Source organism: Bombina bombina, chromosome 3 (genome assembly GCF_027579735.1).
Source record: "Bombina bombina isolate aBomBom1 chromosome 3, aBomBom1.pri, whole genome shotgun sequence".
NCBI lineage: Eukaryota > Metazoa > Chordata > Amphibia > Anura > Bombinatoridae > Bombina > Bombina bombina.
Window position 1 is genome coordinate 946,390,306 of NC_069501.1, and position 22,774 is coordinate 946,413,079.

The 22,774-nt window shown below is 37.9% G+C and overlaps 1 protein-coding gene across 1 annotated transcript in view; it reads left to right on the top strand.

Annotated features, from left to right (window-relative positions):
* DGKH (diacylglycerol kinase eta) overlaps positions 1-22,774 on the top strand; it is an 800,492-nt gene that overhangs the window by 726,125 nt on the left and 51,593 nt on the right. The window contains 3 exon segments of the mRNA XM_053705494.1: positions 6,366-6,528; positions 7,119-7,227; positions 20,190-20,320. Of these exon segments, the coding sequence (XP_053561469.1) occupies positions 6,366-6,528; positions 7,119-7,227; positions 20,190-20,320 (403 nt within the window).

Genomic DNA, 22,774 nt, shown 5'->3' on the forward strand with positions numbered 1-22,774 from the left:
TATGATACACTTCAGTATTCTGGGGATGGTATTTCACCGGAACTACTCTGTTAAAAGTCCACTAATCCTTTTAATAAGTATTTATCATGTTAAACCGTTTTTGCTGGAATGTAGAATCGTTTACATTTCTGAGGTACTGAGTGAATACAATATTTGGGCATTATTTTCCACTGGCAGTTGTTTGGTTTTAATTGTGACAGTTTCGTCTTCTCTTCACTGCTGTGTGTGAGGGGGAGGGGCCGTTTTTGGCGCTCTTGCTACGCATCAAAAAATTCCAGTCAGTTACTCTTATATTTCCTGCATGATCCGGTTCATCTCTGACAGTCTCAGGGGTCTTCAAACTTCTTTGGAGGGAGGTAGATTTCTCCAGCAGAGCTGTGAGAATTTTATATTGACTGTGAATAAAAACGTTGCTCTGTAATTTTTATGTCAAATTTAATTATTGTTATTTTTCTAATGGGAAACAAACCCTTTGCTAAAAGTTGTGTTGTTTTAAAGTTTGATGCTATAACTGTTTTTCCAGTTCATTATTTCAACTGTCATTTAATCATTTAATCGTTTAGTACCTCTTTGAGGCACAGTACGTTTTTTGCTAAAAAAGATTATAACCAAGTTGCAAGTTTATTGCTAGTGTGTTAAACATGTCTGACTCAGAGGAAGATATCTGTGTCCATTTGTTCAATGCCAAGGTGGAGCCCAATAGAAATTTATGTACTAACTGTATTGATGCTACTTTAAATAAAAGTCAATCTGTACAATTTGAACAAATTTCACCAAACAGCGAGGGGAGAGTTATGCCGACTAACTCGCCTCACGCGGCCCAGTACCTGCATCTCCCGCCCGGGAGGGTGCGTGATATTATGGCGCCTAGTACATCTGGGCGGCCATTACAGATAACATTACAAGATATGGCTACTGTTATGACTGAAGTTTTGTCTAAATTACCAGAAACTAAGAGGCAAGCGTGATCTCACTCTGGGGTGAGAACAGAGTGCGCTGACAATACTAGGGCCATGTCTGATACTGCGTCACAGCTTGCAGAGCATGAGGACGGAGAGCTTCATTCTGTAGGTGACGGTTCTGATCCAAACAGATTGGATTCAGATATTTCAAATTTTAAATTTAAATTGGAGAACCTCCGTGTATTACTAGGGGAGGTCTTAGCAGCTCTCAATGATTGTAACACCGTTGCAATACCAGAGAAACTGTGTAGGTTGGATAAATACTTTGCGGTACCGGCGAGTAACTGACGTTTTTTCCTATACCTAAGAGACTAACTGAAATTGTTACTAAGGAGTGGGATAGACCCCGGAGTGCCGTTCTCACCCCCCCCTCCAATATTTAGAAAGATGTTTCCAATAGACACCACCACCTCGGGACTTATGGCCAAACGGTCCCCCTAAGGTGGAGGGAGCAGTTTTCTACTTTAGCTAAGCGTACCACTATCCCGGTGGAGGGATAGCTAGTGCCTTTTCAGATCCAATGGATAAAAAAATTAGAGGGTTACCTTAAGGAAAATGTTTGTTTCAACAAGGTTTTATATTGCAACCCCTTGCATGTATCGCGCAATTACGGCTGCGGCAGCATTTTGGATTGAGTCTCTGAAAGAGAACCTTAGTTCATCTACGCTAGACGACTATTACGGACAGGCTTAGAGTCCTTAAACTAGCTAATTCATTCATTTCTGAGGCCGTAGTACATTTAACCAAACTTACGGCTAAGAACTCAGGATTCGCCATACAGGCACGTAGGGCGCTGTGGCTAAAATCCTGGTCAGCTGATGTTACTTCTAAGTCCAAATTACTTAATATACCTTTCAAGGGGCAGTCTTTATTTGGGCCCGGTTTGAAAGAAATTATCGCTGACATTACAGGAGGTAAGGGCCACGCCCTCACCTCAAGACAAAGCCAAAGCCAAGGCTAGACTGTCTAATTTTCGTCCCTTTCGGAATTTCAAAACAGGAGCAGCATCAACCTCCACTGCACCAAAACAGGAGGGAGCTGTTGCTCGTTACAGGCAAGGCTGGAAGCCTAACCCAGTCCTGGAACAAGAGCAAGCAGGCCAGGAAACCTGCTGCCTCGCCCCAAAGACAGCATGAACCCGAGAGCCCCCCGATCCGGGACCGGATCTAGTGGGGGGCAGACTTTCTCTCTTCGCCCAGCGCCTGGGCACAGAGATGTTCAGGATCCCTGGCGCGTAGAAGATCATATCTCAAGGGATACCTTCCTAGACTTCAATATTATCTCCCCCAAGAGGGAGATTTCATCTGTCAAGGTTGTCCAACAAACCAGATAAAGAAAGAGCGTTTCTACGCTGTGTACAAGATCTGTTATTAATGGGAGTGATCCATCCGGTTCCGCGGCTCGGAACAAGGACAAGGGTTCTACTCAAACCTGTTTGTGGTTCCCAAAAAGAGGGAACTTTCAGGCCAATCTTAGATTTCAAAGATTCTAAACAAATTCCTAAGAGTTCCATCGTTCAAAATGGGAAACTATTCGGACAATCTTACCCATGATCCAAAAGGGTCAGTACATGACCACAGTGGATTTAAAAGATGCTTACCTTCACAATACCGATTCACAAAGATCATCACCGGTATCTAAGGTTTGCCTTCTTAGACAGGCACTACCAGTTTGTAGCTCTTCCATTCGGATTGGCTACGGCTCCAAGAATCTTCACAAAGGTTCTGGGTGCCCTTCTGGCGGTACTAAGACCGCGAGGGATTTCGGTAGCTCCGTACCTAGACGACATTCTAATACAAGCTTCAAGCTTTCAAACTGCCAAGTTCTCATACAGAGTTAGTTCTGGCATTTCTAAGGTCGCATGATGGAAAGTGAACGAAAAGAAGAGTTCTCTTTTTCCTCTCACAAGAGTTCCATTCTTGGGGACTCTTATAGATTCTGTAGAAATGAAGATTTACCTGACAGAAGACAGGTTAACAAAGCTTCAAAATGCATGCCGTGTCCTTCATTCCATTCAACACCCGTCAGTAGCTCAATGCATGGAGGTGATCGGCTTAATGGGTAGCGGCAATGGACATAGTACCTTTTGCACGCTACACCTCAAGACCGCTGCAATTGTGCATGCTAAGTCAGTGGAATGGGGATTACTCAGATTTGTCCCCTACTCTGAATCTGAATCAAGAGACCATGAAATTCTCTTCTATGGTGGCTTTATCGGGCCACACCTGTCCAGGGGGATGCCATTCAGCAGCCAGACTGGACAATTGTAACAACAGACGCCCAGCCTACTAGGTTGGGGCGCTGTCTGGAATTCTCTGAAGGCTCAGGACTATGGAATCAGGAGGAGAGTCCTCCCTTCCAATAAACATCCTGGAATTGAGAGCAGTTCTCAATGCCCTTCTAGGCTTGGGCCCCCAATTAACAACTCGGGGGTTCATCAGGGTTTCAGTCGGACAACATCACGACTGTAGCTTACATCAACCATCAGGGAGGGACAAGAAGCTCCCTAGCATGATGGAAGTATCAAAAGATAATTCCGCTGGGCAGAGTCTCACTCTTGTCCACCTGTCAGCCAATCCACATCCCGGGAGTGGAGAACTGGGAGGCGGATTCTTGAGTCGCCAGACTTTTTCATCCGGGGGAGTGGGATACTTCATCCGGAGGTCTTTGCCCTAAATACTTCGACGTTGGGGCAAAGCCAGAGATAGATCTCATGGCGTCTCGCCAGAACGCCAAACTTCCTCTCTACGGGTCCAGATCAGGTATCCGGGAGCGGTTTCTGATAGATTGCTTTGACAGCACCTTGGAACTTCGGGATGGCTTAGGTGTTTCCACCCTTCCCGCTGCTTCCCTCAATTGATTGCCAAAATCAAACAGAGAGAGCGATCAGTGCTTCTAATAGCGCCTGCATGGCACGCAGGACTTGGTATGCCAGATCTAGTGGACTTGTCATCCTGTCCGCCTTGGTCTCTACTCTAAGACAGGACCTTCTGATACAGGGTCCATTCAAACATCAAAATCTAACTTCTCTGAAGCTGACTGCTTGGAAATTGAACGCTTGATTTTATCAAAACGTGGTTTTTCTGAGTCGGTTATTGATACCCTAGATACAGGCTAGGAAGCCTGTTACCAGAAGGATTTACCATAACAATATGGCGTAAATACCTATACTGGTGCGAATCAAAGGTTACTCCTGGAGTAAGGTTAGGATCGCTAGGATATTGTCCTTTTCACAAGAAGGTTTAGAAAAGGGTTTATCAGCTAGTTCATTAAAGGGACAGATTTCAGCTCTGTCCCATCTTGTTACACAGGCGTCTGTCAGAAATCCAGACGTCCAGGGCCTTTGGTCCAAGGCTTTAGCTAGGATCAAGCCTGGTGTTTTAAAAGCTGTTGCTCCGCCATGGAGTTTAAACTTAGTTCTTAACCGTTTTACAGGGTGTTCCGTTTGAAACCCCCTTCATTCCATTGATATAAAATTGTTATCTTGGAAAGTTCTGTTTTTAATGGCTATTTCCCTCGGCTCGAAGAGTCTCTGAGTTATCAGCCTTACATTGTGATTCTCCTTATCTGATTTTTCACTCAGAACAAGTAGTTCTTGCGTACTAAACCTGGGTTCTTACCCTAAGGTAGTCACTAACAGGAATATCAATCAAGAGATTGTTGTTCCATCCTTTGTGTCCAAATCCTTCTTCAAAGAAGGAACGTCTTCTACACAATCTGGATGTAGTTCGTGCCCTCAAGTTCTACTTGCAGGCAACTAAAGATTTTCGCCAAACTTCTTCCCTGTTTGTCGTTTATTCTGGACAGAGGAGAGGTCAAAAAGCTTCTGCTACCCTCTCTCTCTTTTTGGCTTCGTAGCATAATACGTTTAGCCTATGAGACTGCTGGACAGCAGCCTCCTGAAAGAATTACAGCTCACTCACTAGAGCTGTGGCTTCCACTTGGGCCTTTAAGAATGAGGCCTCTGTTGAACAGATTTGCAAGGCTGCAACTTGGTCTTCGCTTCATACTTTTTCCAAATTTTACAAATTTGACACTTTTGCTTCTTCGGAGGCTATTTTTGGGAGAAAGGTTCTTCAGGCAGTGGTTCCTTCTGTATAATGAGGCCTGCCTATCCCTCCCGTCATCCCGTTGTACTTTTGCTTTGGTATTGGTATCCCAGAAGTAATGATGACCCGTGGACTGATCACACATAACAGAAGAAAACATAATTTATGCTTACCTGATAAAATTCCTTTCTTCTGTTGTGTGATCAGTCCACGGCCCGCCCTGTTTTAGGCAGGTAAATATCTTTTAAATTATACTCCAGTCACCACTTCACCCTTGGGTTACTCCTTTCTCGTTGATTCTTGGTCGAATGACTGGGACTGACGTAGAGGGGAGGAGCTATATGCAGCTCTGCTGGGTGAATCCTCTTGCATTTTCCTGTTGGGGAGGAGTTATATCCCAGAAAGTAATGATGACCCGTGGACTGATCACACAACAGAAGAAAGGAATTTATCAGGTAAGCATAAATTATGTTTTTCTTCACTAACGTTTCCCGAATATTTCGGATGAGAAAGAGGGACAGTAAAGTGTAACAATAAGGATATATCATACCTTAGTTCTGTGATTCCTTCCTACATTAGAAGCAGTTCACACTTCGACAGATCATTACCAAAATGTAAGGATATCACACCACCACTCTTCTCTGTGATGCAAGATATGTTAAATTTAAAGTTACACAAATACTGTAATCCAGTAGGTTAAAAATGATCACTTTATGGTTTGCATTGTATAAATGCCAATGCTAAGGGTCACTAACTACAAAGATTAAGCCTCCTTGATTTTTGTAACGATGTAGTAAGTATTGTTGTATGTACAAAAATAACTAAGATGCCAACTGCATAATTTGGGAAACATGTCTGAATTCTTATAACTTCAGATTACCTGAGTTTCAGGGCTGTTCCCAAGAAGCCAATTATTTGTGTATGTTTTTATTGTTCTAGCTATGATAGGTCCACCTTTCCAAAGCTTTTACAACCTACTTTCCAAAAAGTGCCTCATCAGCAAACCCCACCAAGATAAGCTGCCTCTTCCCACTATTTCTGCAACTATGAACCATTCTCCAGGCTCAGACAAGCACCCCCTGCACCTTTTGTTTGTCACCCCCAACCCTTTAGATTGTAAACCCTTCAGAACAAGATCCCTTACACTGTGTAAGTGACTTATTTATACCTTTTCATTATGTTCTCAGTGTTACAGAATATGGGAGAGAGCTTTAACTCCTTAACAACTGCAACGTACCTTGTACTGTAGAGTGTCACAATGGTTTATGACAGTTATACTGCTAATTTGTTTTTGTACTTGATCACCACATGACACATTCAAATAAACATTCAATTTTTTTATGTTATTGTATAGATCAAATGTGCTTTCATGTAATGCATGTTTGTTATTACTACAGCAGTTGGAACCTCATCATGAAGAACTGTTATCAAATGCACTACATGATGTTGAAGTTGAGCTGACCAAACTGGCGGAGATTCCATGGCTTTATTATGTCTTACAGCCAGATGAGGATGAGGTATTATTAGACCTACTTATTTGCGCAAACATTATAGGTATATGTTTTATTGACCAATAGTTACAGTATTAATACATTGGTGTATATTCCAGTCTTTTAGACTTTTCCATTCAAAATCAAAGTTATTTACTTGGTTATTTCCTTGTAGTCTTGCATATTGTGTTTAGTGCTTGCAAACTGTTTCTGTTTGATGTAAGGCTACCTGGCAGGTCAACAATAATTCTGGAATATCTACATTTGGACTGGATAAATGAGATTGTCAACACCTAATCCACATGAAAACTATCTGTGATGTGAAAATGTTCAAAATGGGTTTTCATTGGTTACATTTTTTATAAAATATTTTTAGAAAAATCACATTAATAATTTAAAAAAAAAAAAAAAATTATTATCCTCTGACACACAAGCTACAAAGGTCCAACGTTATTTGAAAAAGTATCCTTGTGGATTGAGAAGCCATTAAAGTAGATGGTATAACCCCAATTTTTCCAACCCATTTGGCAATGATATGACCTTCAAAACACTAGGAAAATAAGGTTAAATTCTTTTCATATTAACTTCTTTTTTCTTACCCCCGTGTTTCAAAACAGGATCCTCCTCTGGAATATACAAAAAGAAACAGTAGAAGCACAGTATTCCGTATAGTGCCAAAGTTTAAAAAGGAAAAGGTCCAAAAGCATAAAACAAGCCCTCAACCTGGTATGTGTTTAAAGGTCATAAAGGATTTGTGTGTGTTTGTGAATATATACAACACACACACATCTGAATGCATGCTATTTATATTTATGCTTGCTGTTCAATAATATGAGATACAATGCTTATGATACATACATTGTTTAAACAGTCTGGAAGCAGCCAATAGTCATGGTTATAGTATAACAGTAGTTCTATGTTTGCAATTGTGGTTTCAAAACCAAATACTGTGATTCATTGATTATTGAATATACCAAGAAAAAAAAAATAACAATTTTAAATACAACATGTTTTTTTTTTTGCGGTAAAGCATTGAAACAAAATCATATCTAGGTATGTTGCCACATACATCCAGGCATATTATATGATCTGGATTCATTTTGAGACCATCTTTGTTGTATGATGAATTGTGATCTGATTAGTAATTGGTCTTAATATTTTCTAATGCATTTCCCAAAAAAAAAAATTCAAAAATATAACAGATAAATATAACTTATTTCTAGTTTCTTTCATATGTTCTCTAAATGAATATACAAACAATTATGATGCAAAAATATGATGAACATTAACCATTTCACATTTCCTTTTCTCATATATACATATATGAAGTCTAGTAAACTAAATTAAATAAATTAGAAAATTGAGCCAAAAACAATATATTTACATCTGTACAGTGCAGTTGAATGGTCTTAGGTTGTTTTATATATAGTGCACCCGCCTCAGACTTGCAAGAAGGAAGTAAGCAGCAACTTTGTGGACCTCTGCCTAGCGTGGTACCATTATCTTGGTATGACGTCTGTGCCAATTACCGGTACCTTTACCATACCTATTTCCTTAGCAGCATTTACCATGTCTGATCCAAAAATTTTATTAATTTAATTAACTTTGAGGTGCATTACAGACACCATTTTTGTCAGGCAAAAAGTAGGCAATGAATCCAGCACCAGTATAATTGTCATCTGCTGGAGTTTGTTCAATAGGAATTAGTGACCTCACTGATTTCAGTTTTTTTGACAATATAATTAAATCCCTTATGAAGACTGAGTAGTGGATCCTTCAAAATATGCATGTAGATTTGCATTTTGGTTCAGTATCCACAAGACAAACGATGCTAAGCATATAAATGGATTATAACACAAACATCTATTTAAAATAATTTCAATGGCTATAGTTCCTTCAAGAATAATTAAACAGAACATTACTAGTTAAGGCTGTCTGAGATTTAGTCAACTATTTAGACAATACAGCATTTATCGGCAAGGCTCAAGCAGTCCAACTTGTATGTTCCTCAAGTGGTCAAAATTGTGAAAGATTCTTAATAAGAATATATTTTTAATGTCTCCTATTCCCACTAACCCATAACAGTGAAAGGTGGTGGACAATAACATGGCTTAGTTTCTGACACACAAAGTCATCTGAAAGTTCCAGATTTAATACAAGAACCATCAATGTACTCTAGATTGTTCCTGTCAGTAAACCTTAAGTAATCTTCTGCTTTTTTCTGATTCTTTAAAATAAAATACCTTTATAAGGGGAAGAAATTCAGGATGGAATCTGATTGTATGTGTAAATATTACAAAAGAAGTAATTTTATGAAAAAGGAGGTTTCCTCTGGGAAATTACAATTAATAGTGTTTTGATTAAAGCCTTTGACACTATCCTATTATTTCACATGCAACCTTCACAAATATTTTGGTTGCATATATTACATTATTTTGATGACATCTTGACCTATGCTCAGTCAGATAAGTATGGAGAAACAGAAACTAGCCTATATTTAGCAAGATTCAAATGTGTTCCTTCAAAACGTGCAATTCTTCTGTGTTATGCAGAGAACTGCAACTTTCTTAGACAGCAAAGGGTTTAGTAAGTGAATTTCATGAGATTTAATTGTGCAGTCCTAAGGATAGCAGTTATAGTTTGTAGGAGTAAGAGGAAAATAGGACTGACACCAGGGGCCCTGCACTCATTTTTCATTATATGGCAGACCAATCACTAATGGCAGTACTGGCCAAAGTCCTCATAACATTATGCTAACACTTATGTAAGAAATGATGCTTAATACATTTAGATTATAATCACAATTGTAGGTTACTTTATATATGGCTCACTTTTATAAAATTTGAAACAAATACACATGCTTAATTGCCTAATGAAAGAAGTGTGCAATTACTTTTACCAATAACATATTACTAACGTCTGTTTTCTCCTCAGTGGTGTTGAGGGTCACACAAAAAAAACCTTGGCAAGCCAGATGTGTCACAAGCGTTATAGTTTGAACAACCCTTATGTACACTGTACCCTTTGCTATGCTGGTCCATCCACCAGCTGTACAATATTACTTAGCTACAAGTTTCTAATCAAATGAGGCTGGAAAATTAAAAAGAAGCAACCCATAGCCCATTTTCACTTACAGATTTTTCCACCAGGATGCCAGCAATAGAAATACATTGAACAATAGGCAGGCGCTCTCTGGATATTTCATATCACACTTTTTTTTTTCTTTTTACTATTGCTAGTGTTTTGATTATCATTTTTCCTTTTTAAATAAAGGAATAAATCTGTTCCTGTAATACATTGAGAATATAAACAAGATGCTAGTAGTGCAGTATTTCAAGTAAAACATTAGTACATAAGTAATAATATCCACTTACAAACTTGCTCCAGGAAACATTAAACATTTGTCACTTAACTTAATGTTGAGATGTAATTAATCCAAAGGAACCAGTCTCATCACTGAAAACTCTCCTGTTCCTCTTTATGAGATCTCAGTATCCTGTTCCTCTTTCACATGACGGTCATCTATCTGTTGTAGACTAGAACAATCTAGAACAGCAGAATAGAACAGTCATTTACTGATACTTTCAGTCCAATACCAAATCCTCAGTGAAAATGGAAGTTATTTAATGCTTTAGAATTGTTATAGCCATTAACAATATAATAGGAATTAAATGTTTCTCTGAGCTTCCTTTAGAACATACGCTATACAAAGTTTGTAAGTGAATACTATTAAATACATAACACAAAGCACTAGTGAGCGCTGAAACCAGCTTAAGAGTAAGGATTATAGAATATATATAATAATAAAACACCTAACCTGATACTAATATGATACTACTATAATAGGCAATATGTATAATACATGTAAATATAAATTGTGAATTATGAATTATGTGTGAAAAAAATCTTTTCAAAATTGGAAAAAATTATATATGAAAAAAATTCTATGTGAAAAAATGCAATTCTATAGAAGATGCTAGCAACAAATACTAGAATCGCATATCTATATATAAAAAGACTTTATTACAATATAGGTCGACCTATTCAAGACATACAATAATAAATCACCAAATTAAGAATAAAAAAAGAAAATTAGTATAAAAATGAGTATAAAAAACTCTTTAAACCAAAAGTTCATGCATAAGAAACAGTTCCCAGGAGTGGACGATTTTTCGGCTTGTTACTATGTGGACCCACGCTCATACAAGGATGCAGTTCTGTGTATAGTTGTAATAGGAGCGTTCCCAGGACAAAAGAGGCAGTCGCAGCCAATGATGGTATTTCCCCTACGGACAAGGAATCCTCTTAGTATATGTCACACAGCAAATAGCAGGGGAAGTTACATCCGTACTTACATAATAATAGGCAGCAACCGGCCTCCAAACTTGAACCAACGATCTGTGGACACACCTTCCAATAGTAACCAATGGCCACTGGAAACAGAAAAGCTTTAACAGGGAAAAGCAATTAGATATACTAGGCTAGAAACCCAGTGAATTTTTTGCAGCTTTCTTTTACCGGATATGCATTCTCGCTCCCAAGGCCTGTTTATAATGGCCAATACTGCACAAAAAACACCTAGCAGAGGGTTATTCAGCCACAAGATATCTGCACAAATAAAAAACTCCAAAGGTGTAGGAGTTAGTTTAAAATAGAGAAAATAGAGCAACGCGTTTCAAAATGTAATATCTTTTTCAAGCTTGAAAAAGATATTACATTTTGAAACGCGTTGCTCTATTTGCTCTATTTTAAACTAACTCCTACACCTTTGGAGTTTTTTATTTGTGCAGATATCTTGTGGCTGAATAACCCTCTGCTAGGTGTTTTTTTGTGCAGTATTGGCTGCGACTGCCTCTTTTGTCCTGGGAATGCTCCTATTACAACTATACACAGAACTGCATCCTTGTATGAGCGTGGGTCCACATAGTAACAAGCCGAAAAATCGTCCACTCCTGGCAACTGTTTCTTATGCATGAACTTTTGGTTTAAAGAGTTTTTTATACTAATTTTTATACTAATTTTCTTTTTTTTTTCTTAATTTGGTGATTTATTATTGTATGTCTTGAATAGGTCGACCTATATTGTAATAAAGTCTTTTTATATATAGATATGCGATTCTAGTATTTGTTGCTAGCATCTTCTATAGAATTGCATTTTTTCACATAGAATTTTTTTCATATATAATTTTTTCCAATTTTGAAAAGATTTTTTTCACACATAATTCATAATTCACAATTTATATTTACATGTATTATACATATTGCCTATTATAGTAGTATCATATTAGTATCAGGTTAGGTGTTTTATTATTATATATATTCTATAATCCTTACTCTTAAGCTGGTTTCAGCGCTCCCTAGTGCTTTGTGTTTTGTATTGATTAGTCCTGTAGGTCTTTGAGGGTAACCTATTTTTCTAGTTGGAGTTTGTAGTACTTTATATTTTTTGGCGCTGGTCACTTAAAGGGCCATAATACCCAAATGTTTAAACACTTGAAAGTGATGCAGCATAGCTGTAAAAAGCTGATTAGAAAATATCACCTGAACATCTCTATGTAAAAAAGAAAGATATTTTACCTCAAAAGTTCCTCAGTAGTCACCTCCCATTGTAAAGGATTTCTAAGCAGCATTTTAGTGTGTTTGTCCTGGGACATCTGAAGGGACTAGCATCGTGCACTCTCATATTATTTCACCAATCAGGTAAAGGAAGCTTACTATGAAATCTCATGAGAGTTAAGTCAAATCTCATGAGATCACAGTAAGAGTTCATGACCTCAGCACTGCTGATGCTGATTGGCTGCTGTTCATTTCTTCATTTTTTTTAATTTTTTTACCTGCAGCTGGGAGCAGCTGAGTATAACTTTTTACACAGAAGTTACTCTACTGAGCTGAGGAAATTGTGAGGTAAAATATCTTCCTTTTTTACATAGAGATGCTCAGGTGATATTTTCCTGTCAGCTTTTTACAGTTATACTGCATCAGTTTCAAGTGATTTAGCATATGAGTATTATGTCCCTTTAAGTCTATTTTTTAGTGAATACTATTAACAAATCTTACTATTAGAACTTGTTAGTTTGAGTTTTTATTTTAAAGCTCATTGCGTCAGAATGAAAAATATTTCACAACTTACTTATTATTTTATCAAGGAAAAAACACACACCACTCTCAGCGCTCAAAGTCTAAATTGGAAGGACTAAGTATGGGATAGAATATTTTTATTCATATAGATCTAAAGAACATGTATTTTCTTTAATGTAATTGGCAAGAGTCCATGAGCTAGTGACGTGTGACGTATGGGATATACAATCCTACCAGGAGGGGCAAAGTTTCCCAAACCTCAAAATGCCTATAAATACACCCCTCACCACACCCACAATTCAGTTTTACAAACTTTGCCTCCTATGGAGGTGGTGAAGTAATTTGTGCTAATAACAGCTTTACCAAAGCTAAGTGCATTTGTTGTAAACTTGTGGAGGTTATAACTCCAGCTGTGGTTTGTAATAGTTGTCATGATAAACTTTTACATGCAGAGAATGTATCCATCAGTAGTAGTTCATTACATGTTGCTGTTCCCTCAACATCTAATGCACAAGATATACCTGTAAATTTAAAAGAATTTATTTCTGATTCTATGCAGAAGGCTTTGTCTGCCATCCCGCCTTCTAATAAATGTAAAAGGTCTTTTAAAACTTCTCATAAAGTTGATGAAATTTCAAATGACCGGCAACATGCTGAATTATCCTGCTCTGATGAGGATCTATCTGGTTCAGAAGATCCTACCTCAGATATTGACACTGACAAATCTTCTTATTTATTTCAAATGGAGTATATTCGTTCTTTGTTAAAAGAAGTATTGATTACTTTGGATATGGAGGAAACTAGTCCTCTTGATATTAAAACTAGTAAACGTTTAAATTCTGTTTATAAACCTCCTGTGGTTACTCCAGAGGTTTTTCCAGTTCCTGATGCTATTTCTGATATGATTTGTAAGAAATGGAATAGGCCTGGTACTTCTTTTATTCCTTCTTCAAGGTTTAAAAAATTGTATCCTTTGCCAGCAGTTACTTTAGAATTTTGGGAAAAGATCCCCAAAGTTGATGCGGCTATCTCTACTCTTGCTGAACGTACTACTATTCCTAAGGAAGATAGTACTTCTTTTAAAGATCCTTTAGATAGGAAACTTGAATCTTATCTAAGGTAAGCCTATTTATATTCAGGTCATCTTCTCAGGCATGCAATTTCTTTGGCTGATGTTGCAGCTGCTTCAACTTTTTGGTTGGAGACTTTAGCGCAACAAGTATTGGATCCTGAATTGTTAACTTGATTCAACATGCTAATAATTTTATTTGTGATGCCATTTTTTATATCTTCAAAATTGATGTTAAATCTATGTCTTTAGCTATTTTAGCTAGAAGAGCTTTGTGGCTTAAATATTGGAATGCTAACATGACTTCTAAGTCCAGATTGCTATCTCTTTCTTTTCAAGGTAATCGGTTATTTGGTTCTCAGTTGGATTCAATAATTTCAACTGTCACTGGGGGGAAGGGAGTTTTTGCCTCAGGATAAAAGACCTAAGGGTAAATCTAAAGCTTCTAACCGTTTTCGTTCCTTTCTACAAAATAAGGAACAGAAACCTAATCCTTCCCCCAAGGAATCTGTTTCCAATTGAAAGCCTTCCTCAATTTGGAATAAATCCAAGCCATTTAAGAGATCAAAGCCAGCCCCCAAGTCCGCATGAAGGTGCGGCCCTCATTCCAGCTCAGCTGGTAAGGGGGCAGATTAAGATTTTTCAAAGATGTTTGGACCAATTTGGTTCAAAATCAATGGATTCAGAGTATTGTCTCTCAGGGGTACAGAATAGGATTCAGAGTAAGACCGCCTGTGAGAAGATTTTTTCTCTCACGAATTCCAGCAAACCCAGTAAAGGCTCAGGCTTTCCTGAAGTGTGTTTCAGACCTGGAGTTATCAGGGGTAATCATGCCAGTTCCGTTTCAGGAACAGGGTCTGGGGTTTTATTCAAATCTATTCATTGTCCCAAAGAAAGAAAATTCATTCAGACCAGTTCTTGATCTGAAAATATTGAATTGTTAAGTAAAAGTGCCAACTTTCAAAATGGTGACTATAAGGACTATTCTGCCTTTTGTTCAGCAAGGGCATTATATGTCCACAATAGACTTACAGGATGCATATCTTCATATTACGATTCATCCAGATCATTATCAGTTTCTGAGATTCTCTTTTCTAGACAAGCATTACCAATTTGTCGCTCTTCCTTTTGGCCTAGCGACAGCTCCAAGAATCTTTTCAAAGGTTCTCAGTGCCCTACTTTCTGTAATCAGAGAACGGGGTATTGCGGTGTTTCCTTATTTGGACGATATCTTGGTGCTAGCTCAGTCTTTACGTTCTGACGAATCTCACACAAATCAACTAGTGTTGTTTCTTCAAAGACATGGTTGGAGGATCAATTTACCAAAAAGTTCATTGATTCCTCAGACAATGGTCACCTTTTTAGGTTTCCAGATAGATTCAGTGTCCATGACTCTGTCTCTAACAGACAAGAGACGGTTTCAGCTTGTCGGAACTTTCAGTCTCAGTCATTCCCTTCAGTAGCTATGTGCATGGAAGTTTTAGATCTCATGACTGCAGCATCGGACGCAATTTCCTTTGCTCGTTTTCATATGAGACCTCTCCAGCTTTGTAGGCTGAATCAATAGTGCAGGGATTATACAAGTATATCACAATTAATATCCTTAAATCCCAATGTTCGACTATCTCTGACTTAGAGGTTAGATCACCATCGTATAGTTCTAGGGGCCTCTTTGGTTTGTCCAACCTGGACTGTGATAGATGCGAGTCTTTCAGGTTGGGGAGCTGTTTGGGGATCTCTGACAGCACAAGGGGTTTGGAAATCTCAAGAGGCGAGATTACCAATCAATAGTTTGGAACTCCATGCAATTTTAAGGGCTCTTCAGGTTTGGCCTCTGTTGAAGAGAGAACCGTTCATTTGCTTTCAGGCAGACAATATCACAGCTGTGGCATATGTCAATCATCAGGGTGGGACTCACAGTCCCCTAGCTATGAAAGAAGTATCTTGAATACTTTCCTGGGAGAAATCCAGCTCTTGTCTAATTACTGCGGTACATATCCCAGGTGTAGACAATTGGGAAGCAGATTATCTCAGCCGTCAGGCTTTACATCCGGAGGAGTGGTCCCTCCATCCAGATGTGTTTTCTCAGATTGTTCAGATGTGGGGTCTTCCAGAAATAGATCTGATGGCTTCTCATCTAAACAAGAAACTTCCCAGGTACCTATCCAGTTCCAGGGATCTTCAGGCAGAAGCAGTGGATGCGTTGACACTTCCTTAGTGTTACCAACCTGCTTATATTTTCCCGCCTCTAGCTCTTCTTCCAAGAGTGATCTCCAAAATTATCATGGAACAAGTGTTTGTATTGCTAGTAGCTCCAGCATGGCCTCACAGGTTTTGGTATGCAGATCTTGTTCGGATGTCCAGTTGCCAACCTTGGCCTCTTCCATTAAGGCCGGACCTTCTGTCTCAAGGTACGTTTTTCCATCAGGATCTCAAATCATTAAATTTGAAGTTATGGAAATTCAACGCCTAATGCTTAGTCATAGAGGTTTCTCTGACTCAGGGATTAATACTACGTTACAGGCTCGTAAATCTGTTTCTAGAAAAATGTATTATCGAGTTTGGAAGACTTATATTTCTTGGTGTTCTTATAAATTCTCTTGGCATTCTTTTAGAATTCCTAGAATTTTACAGTTTCTTCAGGATGGTTTGGATAAGGGTTTGTCTGCAGGTTCCTTGAAGGGACAAATCTCTGCTCTTTCTGTCTTATTTCACAGAAAGATTGCTAAGCTTTCTGATATTCACTGTTTTGTACAGGCTTTGGTTTGTATCAAGCCTGTCATTAAATCAATCTTTCCTCCTTGGAGTCTTAATTTGGTTTTGAAGGCTTTACAGGCTCCTCCATTTGAGCCTATGCATTCTTTGGACATTAAACTACTTTCTTGGAAAGTGTTGTTCCTTTTGGCCATCTCTTCTGCTAGAAGAGTTTCTGAATTATCTGCTCTTTCTTGTGAATCTCCTTTTCTGATTTGCCATCAGGATAAGGCGGTTTTGCAGACTTAATTTAAATTCTTACCTAAGGTTGTGAATTCTAACACCATTAATAGAGAAATTGTTGTCCCTTCCTTGTGTCCTAATCCTAAGAATTCTTTGGAGAAATCCTTACATTCTTTGGATGTGGTAAGAGCTTTGAAATATTATGTTGAAGCTACTTAAGATTTCAGGAAGACTTCTAGTCTTTTTGTTATCTTTTCTGGTTCTAGGAAAGGTCAGAAGGCTTCTGCCATTTCCTTGGCATCGTGGTTAAAGCTTTTGATTCATCAAGCTTATTTGGAGTCGGGTCAAGCCCCGCCTCAGAGAATTACAGCTCATTCTACTAGATCAGTCTCCACTTTGTGGGCTTTTAAGAATGAAGCTTCAGTTGATCAGATTTGCAAAGCAGCAACTTGGTCTTCTTTGCATACATTTACTAAATTCTACCGTTTTGATGTATTTGCTTCTTCGGAAGCAGTTTTTGGTAGAAAAGTTCTTCAGGCAGCTGTTTCAGTTTGATTCTTCTGCTTATGTTTTAAGTTTTTTTCTTTTCATTTCATGAGAATTAACTTATATTTTGGGTTGTGGATTATTTTTTTCAGCCGAAAATGGCTGTTTGTTTTTATTTTTATCCCTCCCTCTCTAGTGACTCTTGTGTGGAGTTCCACCTCTTGGGTATTGCTATCCCATACGTCACTAGCTCATGGACTCTTGCCAATTACATGAAAGAAAACATAATTTATGTAAAAACTTACCTGATAAATTCATTTCTTTCATATTTGCAAGAGTCCATGAGGCCCACCCTTTTTATGGTGGTTATGATTTTTTTGTGTAAAGCACAATTATTTCCAAATTCCTATGTTGATGCTTTTTACTCCTTTATTTATCACCCCACTACTTGGCTATTCGTTAAACTGAATTTTGGGTGTGGTGAGGGGTGTATTTATAGGCATTTTGAGGTTTGGGAAACTTTGCCCCTCCTGGTAGGATTGTATATCCCATACGTCACTAGCTCATGGACTCTTGCCAATATGAAAGAAATTAATTTATCAGGTAAGTTCTTACATAAATTATGTTATCTTATAGACTAAGTTAATTATTGCAATTTAAAATTAAGTGATAAAATACAGTAAATACAATAACCATAAAAGCCACCAATTAATTGTCCCAATGTTATCAGGACATATTTGTTGTTGTGGATTAATTTGGACATTCTTAAACATGGCCATTTTGAAATGCTACTATTGCAAATCGATTTAACAGACTCTTACCAAACAATCTGGTACATTATCTCCAGACAGAGGTTTACTGAAAGATTACAAAGCCCTCATGTCCGTTCTATCAGTTTATTGATAGATCATGTATCGTTAGTCAGCCACTTTTTTTGGCAGAACAAAAATGCTGCCAGGAGTCCCTTGATGAAAAAGGTGTTGACGACCATAGTTTGTTTTGTTGGAAGGGCCAGTGATGTTTTTGTTGGCTACAAAAGGAACCCAGGAACACTTCTACATAAGTTAATGTAGCCCTAAGTTAAGTATATAGAAATAAATATATACTAGTTATCCAATTCATTATAGGCCTCTTGGTTTAGTATATATTTATTTTCTAGTAACTATTCAAAAGAAATGTCAGAAATATTTTTTTTTCCTTTTCTTTTAAAAAAAACACAAAAATTAGGACATTAACTTCCTAGAATAGTTTAACAAATATTAATTACATTAAACATTTAGTCACAGACTGTATTAATAAAGAGGCATGAATGATTTTCTCTTGTATAACACTCACGCATCTTATTTGTGACGTTATGGCAACATCTGTGAGCTCCGGCCCTTTTGTCAGGTGAAACCATGCAGAATGCACACTGGCATTTTGGTGGCATATTAAAAATGAGCTTTTAGAGGATTATCTGTTTCAAAAGATGGGACCTTTGATGGTTTGAGAAAACCAAAGTAAGGAATCTGGTAAAAGCTAAGCAGGAATGGTTATCCACTTCATTTATGCAATACATGGAAGTGATTAGATCATTTTATACACGGAGCAAAGTGTATTAAATCCTTGTTTGTTTGTTTTTTTAATTTAAAAACTGATGCTTTTTTGGGACAGAATGCTCAGCACTAGGTTTAGATGGGCTGCAATGTAGATTTTAGTAAAAGCATCTATATGACTAACCAGTTTAGTTCTGTAATTTCTTACTTTATACACTTGACAATGATTATACTCAAAGTGCTAATTTTTAAGGATAATATTTGAAACATAGTACAATTCTGTCACTGGAAACAAAATTAAATTTGTGAGAAATGTTCACGGTAATTTATAACAAAACACTGTATATCGGTACAGAACTTTGCAGAGATGCAGGCATTCTCGCTAAACAAAACCCTGTAGACCTTTGTCCTAGTGTGCCTTCCATGACTAGTTTTTATTGTAATCCATGCATAGCACTGCAGAATATGTTGGCGATTACAGATCAAGTTAAAACTAATAGACTAGTTGTTCCTCTTTACTATATAAATAATTATTTATAGGTGAGTAACCTTATGATCTTTATAAATACATTTTTATCTCTAGTTTGTTTGGTTGACTGTGTTTAGTGAGTATAGTGAAGCGTTTTAGTCATTTCAATGCCACTTTTTCATCCTTCTCCAATATCTACTTAACAGATAATTGCTGCAAGTAGCACGTGATACATTGGGCTTAGAAGTACATACTATTTTTCTAATACATTAAAGCATTTTATTATTGCATTCATTCCTGTAGCTGTGTTAACCCCCACCAAAATATTAAACACATAGTCTGCTCAGCTGCAGTTAATTGTGAGGCCTGCACTGGACACAGCCAGTGATTGGCCACTACATATTTAAATTGTCTCACTGGCTATCTTCTGTTCAGCACCAACAATCCATCTTGGCCTTTGAGCTAACTTTAATTGTAAAGGGGTTAAAAACATAGTTGCATGCGACCTTTAGTGCAATAATAAAATTCTCTAGAGCATTAGAACATTTTATTATTGTATTAGTATGCCCTTAATTATGTTTTTAAAGGTTACTCACAGGTGTATTTAGTCATGTTGCCAATACGTCATTCTCTTTAACAACTTGCATGTGTTTGCGTTTTTAGCTTCATCTCACTAAATCTATAGTCATATACACATACAGGTTCAGATGTGTGTATATACTGTAAGCAATAATATCTTGAGATAACATTTACTGAGAGTACTGTCAATTATATATATTTAGTTTACATTTATACCTTGCACCACTGATCCTAAAGTGTGAAACAAATTTGTCTAATTTCATGATAATAAGCAAGAGTTAGGTGGGAGGGGATGCTGAAAGCATGGCTGCAAAGCAATTAACCCTGACCTTGTATGGACATTTGTTTTAATGATTGCTGATTTTTAACCTGCATGCAGAGAGAAATCAAACCATTAGGTTGTGAAGTTGACACCTTTCTCTTTTCCCTTTGCTAGCACTGCATTTCTCTGTCTTCCACTTTCTTTGGTCTAACCTATGCTTGTAATGCATTTGTGCATGTACAAATTAAGGGGGTTTTACTCTTAACTTTGTTAGTTCAAAAATGGGGCACAGATGAAGTTGCAGCTTGGCTGGATCTACTCAGTTTGGGCGAGTACAAAGAAACCTTCATTCGTCATGACATCCGAGGCTCAGAGTTATTACACCTGGAAAGGCGGGATCTCAAGGTATTTCCTTTGTGACACTTTTTCTGCTCTATAATACTTTTCTATTGGTGGGAAGTAATCCTCTGTCCTATCCCTTTCTTGTTATGTGCTTGTAGCTTGGCTTATATTACAGTCTTCTTGTTAACTAATATGCACTGTCCTGTGGCCTGCACTCCTTCTATGTTTATACTGCAATTGCAGCCTACAATATCAGCAATACTTGTAAAAGAAACAGAGCCTTCAATATTATTATACTGGGTGATAATAAACATAAGCTGGCTAGTTAAATAGCCCTAAAGTGAATAACACAAATCCACTGTCTTCAGTTTATGAAATGGGATCAGTGTGGAAGGTTGCAATTCTGTTAGTTTTGTTACGTAAAGTCTTGTTTTATTAAAGTATGTATGCATTTCTGTTTTGTATTGCAGTATCTTTTCTTTCATAAAGATGGTGAGAGTTCACAAGCCATTACTCCTGGGAATTCCGCTCCTGACCACTAGGAGGAGGCAAAGATTTCCAAAACTCCGAAGAGCCCTTAAAAACCCTTCCACCTCACTGGTTAACCAGTCTTATCTTTGCCTTCACTGGGGAAAGGTGAAGAATGGAGATGCTCCTGATATTCTTAAGTGAGATGAATCCTCAGACTAATTTGAGGCCCATTTTCCCCTCAGAGAGCTACTGTTTGTACAGGGGGAAGTTTATGGTGTATTGGATAGGGGCACAATTACACTTAGTGGCACAATTACACCTAGTGAAAGTTAGTCTCAGGCCGGCCACAGGTGTTGCGTGGGCCAATCCCTAGCCGCCTCCTTTTGAATCATCATTATACTCCACATACAAAGATCCTCTGCTGTCATGTGTACAGTACTCAATTGGCTATCTACTGGAAGCAGTATTTGTCTGCGGATAGTAAGCCAAGAAGTGTCAGTGCTTTTTAGGTACGTATGAAGTTTTTTTAATATGGGCACAAACTTAGCTTATTGACTATTAGTAGGTAGTCTTAGTGTTGTACATCGTAGCCAGGGGACTATTGTGACAGGATTTTTTAATGATATATTATATATTCAAATTGGGCTGCAGGAACCTTATTTTTAATATACTCTCTACATTTTATCTTTTTTGTAATGCACATTAGCATCTTGCTGTGTATATATATGTGTATAGTCGGAAGTTTTAGTGTGTCGGCTTGTTTTTTTCGAGCCTCCACGTTTAGCTCACATCATCATGTAGTGTGGGACCCTTTTAGTGCATTAATTAGCCTTGCACATATCTGCTTTTTAGCTGCATGTTTCAGACCCTGGTTTGTCTGATTTGTTCTGAGAGGGTGAGGTATTTTCAGTTGATCAGAAGTTGGTCTCTGTCAAGATACAGAGTCATGCTTTTTCTGTTTAGACCTGAACAAGGACCCTTAGGTTCCTAAGGAAGGGTCTGTTAAGCAACTGGATTTGTTTTTTAACCTATGACTTAGTTACCAGAGGTTTTTGCTGGTTCCTGAGGCTGTATCTGAAATATTCTCTAGAATCTTATAACCCTTGTTTTCCCTCTAATACAGCTTTAATATTTTTAAGGGTGTTTCCTTTACCTGCCTCTAACATAGAGCTTTGGGAAACTATCCCTAGGTATTTCTACGTTGGCTATTCGTTCTTCTATTCCTCTCGAGGATAGTACTGCTTTTACTAGACTCTATGGATAAGATGTTAGTCTTTTCATTGGAAGGCTTTTCAGAAACTAGTTTCCTTTTTAGGCTAGCAATAATTATTGCTTGGGTTGCTGCAGCCTCTTTCCTTTGTGATAGCTTATCTAAGCAGTTTGCAGATGAATCTGTTGGCGAAGAGTTTCAGATTCCATTAAAATTTTAGGTCAGCCAATGCTTTGACTTATGACGCTATTATTGACATTATTATGTATCATAAGCAGTATTGAACAGGTGGGAGTGGCAGTTCATTGTGGCCCAGTGGTTAGCACAGCTGCCTAGCAACCAGGGTTCAGATCCTGCTAGGGTTGCTGATGTATTATTAGAAAGGGTTTCTTAGTCTAGGCTTTTGTCCCTTCCTTTTAAGGGAAACATTTTGTTTGGGCCTGGTCTGGATGCTATAATTTCTTCTGTGACTGGAGGTCTAAGGGTGAGATCAGGGTTTCTTTCCATTTTTGTTCTTTTTGTCAATCTAGGAAGCTAAAGTCTTCCTCTTACTTGCATTAACAGGGCCCTTCCAGAATTTACTGAAAAACTAATATATATTGCATCAAGTCTAAACAGTCTAAGAAACCTGTCTCCTCTACTTAGTATGAGGGTTTGGCCCCCAATCTGGAACTTCTGGTTGGGGGGTATTAGACCATTTTTGAAAGGGTTTGGTTTCAGTCTGTTCTAGATCCATGAGTTCTGTTTCATGTTCTGAAGTATCCTGTAATGTCAAAAGCCTTCTTTTAGTTGGTCTTAGACCTGAAATTTATGGGTATAATACTCTCAGTTCCAAG